Below are 13,137 nucleotides of genomic sequence, written 5' to 3' on the forward strand. Positions count from 1 at the left end.
GCAAACACTTGGACACGACTTAGTGACTGAGCATTTGTGCACTGTAAATAATGAGAATCAACTGTATATAAAATAGAGACAAGATTGTTATCCAGGATATATAAGTGCACCTTTAAACACAGGGCTTCCCTGGTGGCTCAGAGGTTAAAAGCATCTGCCTCCAATGCAGGAGACCCGGGTTCGATCCCTGGGTCGGGAAGATCCCCTGGAGAAGGAAATGGTAACCCACTCCAGTATTCTTGCCTGGAGAATCCCATAGACGGAGAAGCCTGGTAGGCTACCGTCCACGGGGTCACAAAGAGTCGGACACGACTGAGTGACTTTACTTACTTACTTAAACACATGAGAAAAACATAATCCACCAAAAAATACAAATGCCTAACACACATAAAAGATGCTCTACCTTACTAATAATCAAGAGAATGCAATTTAAAAATGATATACCTTTTCAAAAAATGATTTAAAAAACAATTACATTGGCAAAAATAAAGAATGGATCACACTGATAGTGAGAAGGTTACATGGGGGAATGAGTAATCTCATATACCACTGGTAAGAATAAATTGGCAAAACCACTTGTAGAGCATTTTGACACTATCCATTTAAACTGAAAATGTATATAGCCTATTAGTGATTCCACTTCTAATTATCTGCCTTAGAGACACAGTTGCACTAGGAGAGGATTTGTGAATATGGATACCATGACAATTTGTCACACTGGAAATAAACTAAATGTCCATCAACATAGGAGGAATGAAAAATAATACTGTCGTTAAAAGGAATGCATTAACTCTAAATAGACAACTTCATTTGCTCCTTGTGATAACCAGGCAGTGTATAGATCTTATTAAAATCTATTTTACAGATGTGGAGACTAAGGCCCACATACCTAGTGAGTGAATGATAGAGCCAACTCCATCTCCATCTCCACCTTCCTTCCTCTCCTTATCCCTGTGCTGAGGAAGGGATTTCCCTACTTGATGTCCCTACAGCCAGACACTGTTTGAAACTTTACATGCACTATCTTGTCTAATTTTCCAAACTACCCCAGTGAGGTAGGTATTATTATCGCCCATCTTAACAGATGTGAAAACCATGTTTCAAAGAGGTCAGATGACTTGCCCATGGGGTCGCAGTTTGTAAATTGCAGAGTTGTAATTCAAATATGTGTGTTTTTCTGCCTCCAAAGTCCTATTCTTTCTACCTCACCAGGTCGGGTGTATAGGGTGCTTACACCCTGCTCCCCTCATCTCTCTCCACCCTGTCACCTGCAGCCTTTCTAAATCAATGGAACACAGTTTACCTGGCGGTCCTGTGAATGAAGGCCACCCTCCTGCTTTTCACTGCTCAGCCACCGGCTAGATTTTTTGATTATTCAATCACCAGGGTTTGATAAAGCTTGTGTTTTTGCTTTTTCCTTCTTGTTTTTAAAAGGGAAAATGCCTTTCCTGTTTATTAAGTAACAGCTTTCATCTCTCTCTGTCTTTTGCCCAAACTCAGCGATTAGTTCCTTCCTTTCTTCTTCACGAAGCGCTGCCCTCTCCTTCTCCTGAACCTACAGCATCAACCCAACATTTGGGTTGATCAAACCCAGCATCAGCGTTTACAGGCCATTACCTTACACTCATCAGAGCTTTCCCCCTTACACAGACTTTCATCTGTTTTTGTCTCCTTCTACAGTAGGATCTGTAGAGAGATCATGTGTGCGTGCAAGCATGCTAAGTTGCTTCAGTCATGTCCGACCATGGGCTGTAGCCTGCCAGGCTCCACTGTCCGACATGTGATTCTCCAGGCAAGAATACTGGAGTGGGTTGCCATGCCCTCCTCCAGGGGATCTTCCCAACCCAGAGATTGAACCCTAGTCTCTTATGTTTTTTGCATTTGCAGGCAGGTTCTTTACCACTAGCGCCACCTGGAAAGCCCGTAGAGAGATCATTAGCCCCATTTTACAGGAGAGGAAATCAAGGCTCAGCCAAGAGAAGGGAATTGGCCCAAGTCTACACAGCTAGTAGGCTTGTGATGCTGGGATGTCAACCCTGATTTCCCTACTCTAAAACCCACAATCATTACACACTGTACCTTGGGTCCTGATCTCTGAGCCTGGGGGCAAGGGTGGGGTGGGGAGTTCCTTGACAAGAGCAGAGTGAAAAAAGAACAGTTTCTGAAAATAGGCTCCTTTTGCTGCCCAGGTATTCTCTACTGTCCCATCAACCCCATCCCACCCATCCCTCAAACTTGGGATGCAATGAAGACCATAGCTTTCTCATTCTTGTACTTTGTGAGGAACTAGCTTGATCAGAGATTGACCAAGCACCTATTTTTGTGCTAGGCACTATGCCAAGGACTTTAAACACATTATCCCATTTAACCTGTTCAGCTACTTTAGGTTATTATCAACTCTATTTTACAGATGGGGTGAGTGAGGTAAGTATTCTAACCTAGGTACCTTTAATAAGAGATAAAAAATGGGAGGTGGGGAGACTCATCCTCCTCTGAAGAATGTTGGTGGGGATATCATTAATCAGTCATTTTCACTAACTCATCTCTCACCTCCCTCATTCATTGCTGGTCTGAATACAGTTAACAACCATCTCAGAGAACTCAGTTCAGTTCAGTTCAGTTCAGTCGCTCAGTCGTGTCTGACTCTCCGCGACCCCATGAATCATAGCACTACTTGGCATTAATTGATTTGTGGCTCTGATGCTCAGTCGTGTCTGACTCTTTGCCACCCCATGAACTGTACCCCACCAGGCTCCTCTGTCCGTGGAATTCCCCCAGGCAAGAATACTGCAGTGGGTTGCCATTTCCTACTCGAGGGGATGTTCTTGACTCAGGTATTGAACCCGTACCTGGGTCTCCTGGGTCTCTCTCATTGGCAGGTAAAATCTTTACCACTAGCACTACCTGGGAAGTCCCTCTAACTCTTAGGGCTCCTGGGAATCAAGCCTGATTTTCTCAGTTTATCAATGGGTTGCTGAGGCCCAGAAAGTAACAGTGATATGCCCAAGGTCACCCAACCAATTGGCCAAGACTTTGCCTCCAGGGCCAAAGATCTTTTCCTATAGCAGGCCCTCTGACCTTCCAGGAAGTGTTCTACTTCCTCAGAGCCCATTGCTTTTTACTTAACCATGCTTGGGGAGGTGGTACCTATGACCCAAACAAGCCTCAGAGATGAGTCAGTCTTGACTCATCTCCAATCAGGGAGAAAATCTGAGAACTCCTTTCCTGCTGGTCACCACAGGCTAAGTCCCCAGGCAATGGGGGGACTGGCCAAAAGGTCCCTGAAAAAAGATGGGAAAGCGCAACCCTGCTGGGATGTCAGAGAACCTGGCTCTGCTTCTGGCTTTGTTATTCTCACTGTGTGGCCTTAGGCGAGTCACTTCTCCCTGGACCTTAATTTACTCTGTAAAATGTGTACAATAATACCCACTAAGAAAGCAATAAAACTAGAGATGATGCTTACATTGGAGCTTGGTTTCTAATACATGGTGGCTTTTAAAAATGAGTAACCCTCATTTTTATTAGTGTTAGGCATTTAGATTTTTACAGGTTAGTTGCCTCAGACTGTTGATATGTCAAAGATAGGAATAGTATCTTAAATGCCTTTGTGTCCCAGCACCTAGCAGAGTTCCTAACCTATACTAAGGGTAGACTTGCTCTGTGGAAAGAGCCCAAGCTTTGGAATCAAGTAGAATTGAAAGTGTATCCTGGATCCAGTACTAATAGCTGTGTCAGTGGTAACCTTCTCTGTCTGTGTTTGTCTATAACATGAAACAATAACACTCACGTCAGAGAATCGTTAGAAGAATCGAATAAGATTGTTGTGCCAGCGTATTTTAGCCAAACATGAATCTTCTTATTGTAACTTGAAAATTGAATCTTTTATATGTGCCTTTAGGCATCCTCCTCTCCTCTTGGCTAGCACCTTTATAGGATGGAACTTCCTCCCCCAGGCTTCAGGCACCACTGAGGGACTTTAATAACTTTCATTATATATCAGCCAGAGGAAGAGGCAGAAATAGTGTACTCAAGAGTTAGACCACTGCCTATTTTGCTGATTTCCCTGGAAAGGGATTGAAAAGTTGTGGATTTGAAGACCCTGGGATACTCGTGTGAGGGAATCCGTGGCATCTGGGAAAGAGAATCATGTAAAAAAAAAAAAAAGGCATATTGGGCCCACAAGTTCAGTGTGAACCTACATTTTGATATATCTGCCAAAAAAACATGAGTGAAATCTCAGGTCATATTAACAGAATTATAGAGTCTGGAAGCAAGAGAATGATGGTCCTTCTTTACCCCCAACTGAATTAGAACATATCAGCCATCACATCTCAGAGGTAACATTTCAGCATCCACTCCACAGGTTCACAACTTTGGGTTCCAAATATATCACTCAAGGGTCCCCAAATACAGCAATGAGGATTCTTGAGCAATTTCCAATATTTCAAAGGTTTTACTGGGATCAAGTTTCTTTGTTTTGAGCTAGAATTGTATTAGGCTAAGGAGGGTAATTGGAGAAGGCAATGGCAACCCACTCCAGTACCCTTGCCTGGAAAATCCCATGGACAGAGGAGCCTGGTAGGCTGTAGTCCATGGGTCGCAAAGAGTCGGGCAGGACTGAGCAACTTCACTTTCACTTTTCACTTTCATGCATTGGAGAAGGAAATGGCAACCCACTCTAGGGTTCTTGCCTGGAGAATCCCAGGGACGGGGGAGCCTGGTGGGCTGCCGTCTATGGGGTCACACAGAGTCGGACACGACTGAAGCGACTTAGCAGCAGCAGCAAGGAGGGTAATTAGCATGGGCTCTTTCCTGCTAATCAGAACTCTTTGATTAATAGAAAATGGTAATGGGAGTGGGGAGGCTAGTACCTAATAAAGGCAGTCCATTAAAGAGACAGAATTCTTTACAATTTGGAATTCAAGGGAAAACAAATAGAAACATGAGGCCAGCCCTACTTTCTACCCCATTTGATAGAATAGTAACTGAGATCCAAAGAGGAGAAGGGGTTAGCCCAAGGTAGTGTAATAATTTAATATCAGGATGAGGATTTAAGCCAAGGTTTTATAACTCCTAAAAGCCCAAGGATTCCTCCCAACCCCTGACTGCCTGCGGCTCAGAGCCCCACAATTTAAGAGGAACCTTGAGCAATCAGTCAGAAGGTGATCAGAGGTGAGTGACCAGCTTGGTCTGAGAACCAGATTGTGTGTGTATGGGCTGAAGAGCTGGGGACATTTGGTCCTGAGCAAAGCAGGCTCAGGGCTCACACCCCAGGACCCCAGGCCTCTGCAAGCCTGTCCTGGGGCATGAGGAAGAGACAGTTTATGAGATGTCAGAGAACAGAGTTGAATCAGTGGGAGAAGCCATAGGGAGGCAGATGTTGCTTCAAAAAAGCTACGTCTTTCTTAGACTAAGACCTGAAATTCTTTCGTAAAGTGCACCCTCAAAGTTACATGAGGGCTATATTTGGTTCACCAACTTGTAACTCTCCATTTAAATAATAAAAAAGAGCACCCCCAAGCCTGGAAGATAACCAGGAAAAGGCTAAATGTGGGATTCACTGAAGGAGATTCTTGCATTGAATAGAAAATTGAACTAAATCCTTGTGCCAAATGGAATGCCTTAAAATGCAAGTTTAAATAACAAAAAATCCCAAAGAATCTACAAAACACACAGAGACACACTAAACAACCTCCTAAACCTAACAAGTGCACTTAGCAAGGTCATAGTACAAAAGGCCAGAACCAAATATCAATTGTATTTATATAAGTATCAGCAACAAACAGCTAGAGACAAAAATTTTAAATATATGGACTTCCCTGGAGGTCCACTGGTTAAGAATCTGCCTGCCAATCCAGGGGACAACAGGAGTTCAATTGCTGCTCTGGGAAAATTCCACTTGCCTCAAGGCACCTAAGCTCTAATGCTACAGCTACTGAGCCTGTTCCCCAAAGCCTATGCTCCACAAAAGAGAAGCCACAGTGATGAGAACCCTGCCCCCTGCAACGAGAGAGTAGCTCTCACTTGCCACAGCTAGAGAAAGGCTGAATGCAGCAACAAAGACCCAGTGCAGTCAAATAAATATTTTCTAAAAAGACAGACCTTTAAAAAATAAAATATCATCTATAGTCACTCTAAAAAATGAAATAATGAGGTATAAAGCTAACAAACATGTATATGATCTATACAGTAAAAACTACAAAATGCTAGTGAAGGAAGTAAAAGAAGACCTAAATAAATGGAGAGATACACTATGTCTTGGGCTTCCCTGGTGGCTCCGTGGTAAAGAATCTGCCTGCTAATGCAGGAGACACAGATTTGATACCTGGGTCAGGAAGACCCTCTGAAGAAGGAAATGGCAACCCACTGCAGCATTCTTGCCTGGAGAATTCCACAGAGGAACCTGGCAGGCTACAGCCCACAGGGTAGCAAAGAGTCAGACACTACTGAGTGACTCAGACACACACACACACACACACACTATGTCATGAATTGGAAGACTCAACATAGTAAAGATAAAAACCATAGCAGCTCTTTGGCATATACAGACAAACTGATTCTAAAATTTATATGGAAAGACAAAGGAACTAGAGTAGCTAAAATAATAATGAAAGAGATTAAGTTGGAGGAAATCCCCCTACTTGATTTTAAGACATTATAGAGCAACAATGAGGACAGTGTGGTACTGGAGGAGGGACAGACACCTAGATCGAGATAAAACTGACTGAGTGTCATTTCAGGGGCTCTGAAGAGCCCTGGTACCATAGTCCTTTATATCTCAGTGCAGAAAAGAATTCAGCAAGAGGCAAAATGATAGATAAGAAGGGATTTATTAGAATAGGAAGCTTGTGAGGTTTACAAGCCAGCAGGTGAGAAATGCCTTGCCCCAAGAACCTACTGGGCTACAGTTTTATAATCAAAGGAAAAGTGGGGAGGGGGAGAAGAACTTTGTCTTTCTTGAGTAGATGCCATGCTCCCATCATCAACTTCTCCTCCTTTGGGCAGGGGAGTTTTTTGTCCGCACATTGTCAAGCTTAGGTCTACAAATTACTGTTTTTCATGTGTGCAGAGAGCATGTCCTAGTGATCATTAACTTACTGAGCTCACTGGGCAGGATGTGGGTCTCATGCCACCATTGTTTTATTGTTTGGGGGCATGTCTCGTCCTTCTGTTTCATAGTTTTGTTGCTAAGCAAGACTGCTTGGTTTCGTGGTTAAGCAAACCCACTTTCTTGAGTAATCATTAACTTACAGGGGTCTCCCATATTTTTTAAATCCACCACGTAATTTTTGTGGTTAAGCAAACCTGCTTTCTTGAGTGATCATTAACTTATAGGTGTCTCTCATATATGTTCTATTTACAATCCCCTAGTGAGATTAACTATTTAATCATCTACTTTGTTCCTATCAAAGATATAGACCCACATCATATGTATATCCAAAAGATTTTTGACAAAGTATAAAAGCAATTCAATGGGGGAAGAATAGTCTTTTCAATATATAATGTTGAAACAACTAGACTTCCATAGGTTAAAAAAACACCTTTTACATAACCTCATACTTTATATAAAAATTAACTCAAAATAAATCATGGACCAAAATGTAACCTATACAATTATAAAACTTTTAGAAGAAAACAGGAGATCTTCATGACCCGGGGTTAGGCAAAGAATTCTTAGACAAGCCATCAAAAGCACAAAAAAATACGTTAGTCATTGATCTAGATCAAAATTCAAAATGTTTGTGCTGATAAAGATTCTATTAAGAAGTTGAAAAGAAGAGCCTTTAACTGGGAAATAACATTCACATATCTGACGAAGGACTTTTACGCAGAATATATAAAGAATCCCCTGAACTCAACATTAAGAAAACAAACAGGGCTTCTCTGGTGGCTCAGTGGTAAAGAATCTATCTGCCTGCCAGTTCAGGAGACCAGTTCGATCCCAGATCCAGGAAGATCCCACATGCTGTAAAGCAACTAGGTGTGCACATGAGCGCGCTCATCACAACTACTGAGCCTGTGCTCTAAAGCCCGGGAACACAACTGCTGAGCCCACACGCCGCAGCTACTGAAGCCTGCATGTCCCACAAGAGCCTGTGCTCCACAAGAAACACCACTGCAGTGAGAAGCCCATGTATCATAGCTATTTTCACAAATAGAGAAAAGCCCACACAGCAACCAAGATCCTGCACAGCCAAAAATAAATTAATTAATTAAAATTAAAAACCAAAAAAGCAAGAAAACAAACCATGCTGTTAGAAAATGAGCATAAGACTTGAAACTGAAAAAAAAAAAAGACTTGAACTGATACTTTACTGAAGAGGAGATACAGATAGCAAATAAGCACATGAGAATATGTTTCATCTTCATTAGCCATTAAGGAAACACATATTAAAGCCACAATGAGATACCACTTCTTCTTACCTATCAGAATATTAAAGTAAAAATACTGACAATTCCAAGGGAGGATAGAACAACTGGATCTCTTACACATTTTTGGTGGGAATTAAAATGATATATAGCCACTTTGGAAGACAGTGTTTTCATAAAGTTAATCATCCTCACTATATGTATTAGTTTCCTATGACCACTGTATCAAATTACCACAAACTTGGTGGCTTAATATAGTAGATATGTATTCTCTCACAGTTCTCAGGGCTGGAGATTCAAAATCAGTTTTACTGGGCGGAAATCAGTGACTGCACAGGAGAGTCTGTTCCTTGACTCTTCCAGTTTCTGGTGACGGCCAGCATGCCTTTGCTTGTAGCTCGCTCTAGTCTCTGCCTCTGTCTTTATATTACTATCTTTCAGTGTCTATCTCCCTCTGCCTTTCTCCTATAAGGGCACTTGTGATAGCATTTAGGGCCCATCCAGATAATTGAGGATAATCTCATCTCAAAGTGCTTAATTTCATCACATCTGCAAAAACCATAGAAGTTAACAGTTACAGGTTCCAGAAATTGGGACCTGATATATTTGGGGGTCACCATTCGGTCCACTATACCATTCAAAACAATATTATTATTATTATCCTAGAGAAATGAAAATGTATGTCTGTACAGAAACCTATACACAACTGCTCATAACAGCTTTGTTTTTAATAGACAAAAACTAGAAACAACCCAAAGGTTCTTAAGTGGGCAAATGGTACAACCATATAATGGAATATATGCAGCCATAAAAACAAATGAACTATCAATACACATAACAGCTTGAATGGATTCCAAGGGTATTAAATAGAGTGAAAAAAGCCCATCTCAAAAGGTTGTACACTGTATAATTCATCTTTGTAACATTTCCTAAGTGACAAAGTTATGTATGGAGAAGGGGTTAGTGGTTACCAGCGTTAGGATTAGGAGGAAGTTCTGACATAAAGGGGTAGCATAAGGAAATTTTTCTTCGTGGTGATGGGACAGTTCTTTGTCTTGATTGTGGCAGTGATTATATAAAACTGTACATATGATAGGGCTTCCCAGGTGGTGCTAGTGGTGAAGAACAGCCTACCAACGCAGGAGACATAAAAGATGGCGGGTTCGATGGTTGAGTCAGTAAGATCTCCTGGAGGAGGGCATGGCAACCAACCCACTCCAATAATCTTGCCTGGAGAGGGCCATGGACAGAGAAGCCTGGCAGGCTACAGTCCACAGGGTCACAAAGAGTTTGACATGACTGAAGTGACTTAGCATGCATGCGCACACACATACATGTGATAACCTTTCATAGTACTAGTTCAGTTCAGTTCAGTTCAGTCGCTCAGTCGTGTCCGACTCTCCGCGACCCCATGAATCACAGCACGCCAGGCCTCCCTGTCCATCACCAACTCCCGGAGTTCACTCAAACTCATGTCCACAGAGTCGGTGATGCCATCCAGCCATCTCATTCTCGGTCGTCCCCTTCTCCTCCACCCCAAAAAAGTCCATATTAAAAAAAATGGGTAAAATTAAATAGGATTTGTAGTTTAGTCACCTGTACTATATTAATGTTTGTCTCCTAGTTTTGAAATTACTCCATGATTATATAAGATATTATCATTGGGGAAAGCTAGGTGAAGGGTACAATGGAGCTGTCTACTATTTTGTAACTTTTCGTGAGTCTTAAATTATCAAAAATAGAGAGTTCAAAACAAACAAGAAAATTTATTGGCTCTGTAAATGAGAAGTCCAAAAGTAGGGTGAGCTTTAGGAATGGTTTAAGTGGAAGTTCAGTGTCCTCAGGTTTATGGCTCCATCCTCTGAGATTCTCACAACTCTGCCCTCTTGTGTTAGCTTTCTGCTCAGACTGATTTTTCCCATGGTACTAAGTTGGCTTCCAGAAGTCCTTGGGACTGTGTTCTTTTTGTTCCCATCTAGCCAGGGGAAGAAAGAAGGAGCACTCTCTTCCTTCATCCCTCCCCTGGGGGAGGAGGAGGCCTGACTCTGATTGGACCACCTCAGGTCATGTGCCCAATCACTATATCCAGGGGAATGCTATGCACTGATTGCCCACCCCTGTAGCAAAGGAACAGGATTACTTGACAGGCTCACATCAATCAGGCCCTTCTGCTGGAGCTGAGATGGGGTCAATCCAAACCAAACATAATTGCTGGGTGGAAAGAGGGTGGAATGGGTGGAATGGTTGTTGTGTAGCCAACTCCAGCGTCCCATGTGGCCTCCTTCTTGAAATTCCCTCTTTCCTTGTTTTCAGAGGCACCATTTATCCTTGGTCTCTTCCATCAATGGGTTTTAAAGCATAGGAGTTTTCTAGATAAAGAAGGTATAAAATGCCATTCCAGACAGAAGAAACAGTAAAAGCAGAGACTCAGAAATATGAAGGAATGAACCCATTCAGGGAACAATAAAATTTTGGTGTAGTAAAGCATTGAGTTCTTCAGAGAAGAGTAGCAGTGGGAAAGCTAGAGATTGGTTGGGGCCCATACCTAAAGAACCTTGAATGCCACCTCAAGTATCACAGGTCATGGGGAGACATTGAATGCTTTTGAGAAAGAGTAGTACATGGACTCACTTAACCTTAGAAAGATCTCTCTGGAAGATGGCCCAACCAAAGGCTGTCTTTTGGTCTGGGCAGAAGAAAATGAAAAGCAGATCTAGTGTGGTACCTTGAGGATGGAGAGAATGGGTGGGTACAGCAGATAGTGATATGCTGGAATTAACAGGACCTGGAGTGAACTGCTTGACCTTGGAAATGGGTACGGAGAGAAGGTGTGAAAGTTAACACTTGATACACTTGATTTCTAGCTGGAACACTTGATACATCTTTTATTCAAAAAAGGCAAGAGTGCTTAATTGTGTCAAATGTTCCTAATAAGTCAAAGGAGACGATGATTTATAAGTAACCATGGGATTTAGTGACTAAACGCTTTAAGTTGTGTTGCAGGCAGAAACCAAGTAGGTTGCAGCAGAATGTCATGAATGGGAAGTGGGAAATAATATGGCCAAGTGAGCTTCCTATCAAGTCCAGGTATAAAAGGAGGAGAGGATCAAGCAGTCGGTGAAGAGAGTCATGAAATCTATTCTTAAAGCAAAGAACAACATGTATTTTTAAAATTACTGCACTTCCCTGCAGGCTAGCTGTGTAGTCAGCCTGAATCTTCATTCAACAAGTGAGTTTTTACTAATACCTACCCTATGAGTTTATGGCAAAGGTGAAGTCTTCATATCTGCTAGCAATTGTTTATTGTCTGTCCCCTCCATTAAACTTTAAGTTCATGAGAAACATTGATAGCTCGTAGTTCACAATGTGGTATATTATTAATGAATATTTGTTTAAGTGAATGATGAATTTAAGACTCTGAGCCCACCCCTGTCCAAGATAAGCACTCAGGGAAGCTAGCCAACATGTATAATATGATCCTGATGGAAAGGAAGGGCTTACAGGAGGAAGCCCCATGCCCTTGGCTTGCTGTTTTCCAGACCCTGATGAGGTACCCCCTGATTGCCAAGGTGGAAACATGGGCAACTTGGTGGAGGTGCCAGGAGTGAGCCCTCTCAGGCAGAGTCACCCCTTCCTGAACTCATGGCTGGACTACAATGAGGAGCAGGCTAAGGATCCCAAACGCCTCCTCCAGCACCGCTCCATGGCTACAGTGACCACCAGTGACCTTCCAGGGAGCCCTGAGGAGGTTCCTGTCCCCAATCTATTATACCCAGCCCCATAAACATCCAATAAATGTCTCTATACCATCCTCTTCTGGAGTCTCTTTTTGGTGTTAAATTAAAAAAAAGAAAAAAGGTGGGAGAGGGGATAATCAAAGGGACTTTTGGAATCTAACAGGATAAATGAGTGCTTTTCCTAGCAAACCCACTCAGGTTCCACTGTGAACCCAGCTCCAGTGCTCTGCCTGGCCCACTGTGGGCTGAAGGGAGTTTAGACATGGGTCCCCAGTCAAATGGTCATGACAACTCTATGTGGAGATTCAGAGGAGCCCCTCACCTAAAACGGGGAGTCAGGGAATTCTGACTTAGTCTTCCTGCCACAGAGCAGATGTACTTAGGAAATCCAGGGAAGATGACTGGGACCCAGAAGCAGTGACTTCTGCCTCTCCAACAGCGCAGCATTGCTCCTGGAGTGAGTCCCTTGCCAAGGAACAGAATGAGAGGGAATAGAGCATACTCATTGGACTTCCCAGGCGGTGCAGGGGTAAAAAATCCACCTGCCTGTGCAGGAGAGACAAGAGATGTGGGTTTGACCCCTGAGTCAGGAAGATCCCCTGGAGAAGGATATGGCAACCCACTCCAGTATTTTCGCATGGAAAATTCCATGGACAGAAAGCCTGACAGGCTACAGCCCATGGGGTCACGAAGAGTCGGACATGACTGAGCATAGCATTAATACTACTACAGAGGACATACACAGGACCCAGCCATGGTTAATATCGTTCAGCTCCTCAGGTGAGTGAAAGAGTGAATCATCAAGTGAGTGAGGGAATGAATGGGTAATAGGCTACACAGCATGGCTTTGGTGAAGTCCCCTAGTCTCTCTGAGCCTCAGTTCCCTTGCAGGATTATGGTGAGCGTTGAGATGATGTGTATGAACTCTCTTCCTAAACTTGAAAGTGCTACAAAGACTTAAAAAATTATAGGTGAGTATTTTTCAATGTAACATAGTGATTAAGAGCAGGGACTTCTGAGCCAAATGCCC

General features: G+C 42.8%; 1 protein-coding gene across 1 annotated transcript in view; it reads left to right on the forward strand.

Moving 5' to 3' along the window:
• SHISAL2A (shisa like 2A) overlaps positions 1 to 12,181 on the forward strand; it is a 28,090-nt gene extending 15,909 nt beyond the window's left edge. Inside the window, exon 3 of the mRNA XM_055403224.2 lies at positions 11,910 to 12,181. Coding sequence (XP_055259199.2) covers positions 11,910 to 12,154 — 245 coding nt within the window. The 3' untranslated portion in view covers positions 12,155 to 12,181. The remainder of the gene's footprint in view (positions 1 to 11,909) is intronic.
• The last annotated feature ends 956 nt before the right edge of the window (positions 12,182 to 13,137 follow it).

This window comes from Moschus berezovskii, chromosome 4, assembly GCF_049115385.1.
Source record: "Moschus berezovskii isolate FMDL1 chromosome 4, NW_MosBer_1.0, whole genome shotgun sequence".
In the NCBI taxonomy this organism is placed as follows: Eukaryota; Metazoa; Chordata; class Mammalia; order Artiodactyla; family Moschidae; genus Moschus; species Moschus berezovskii.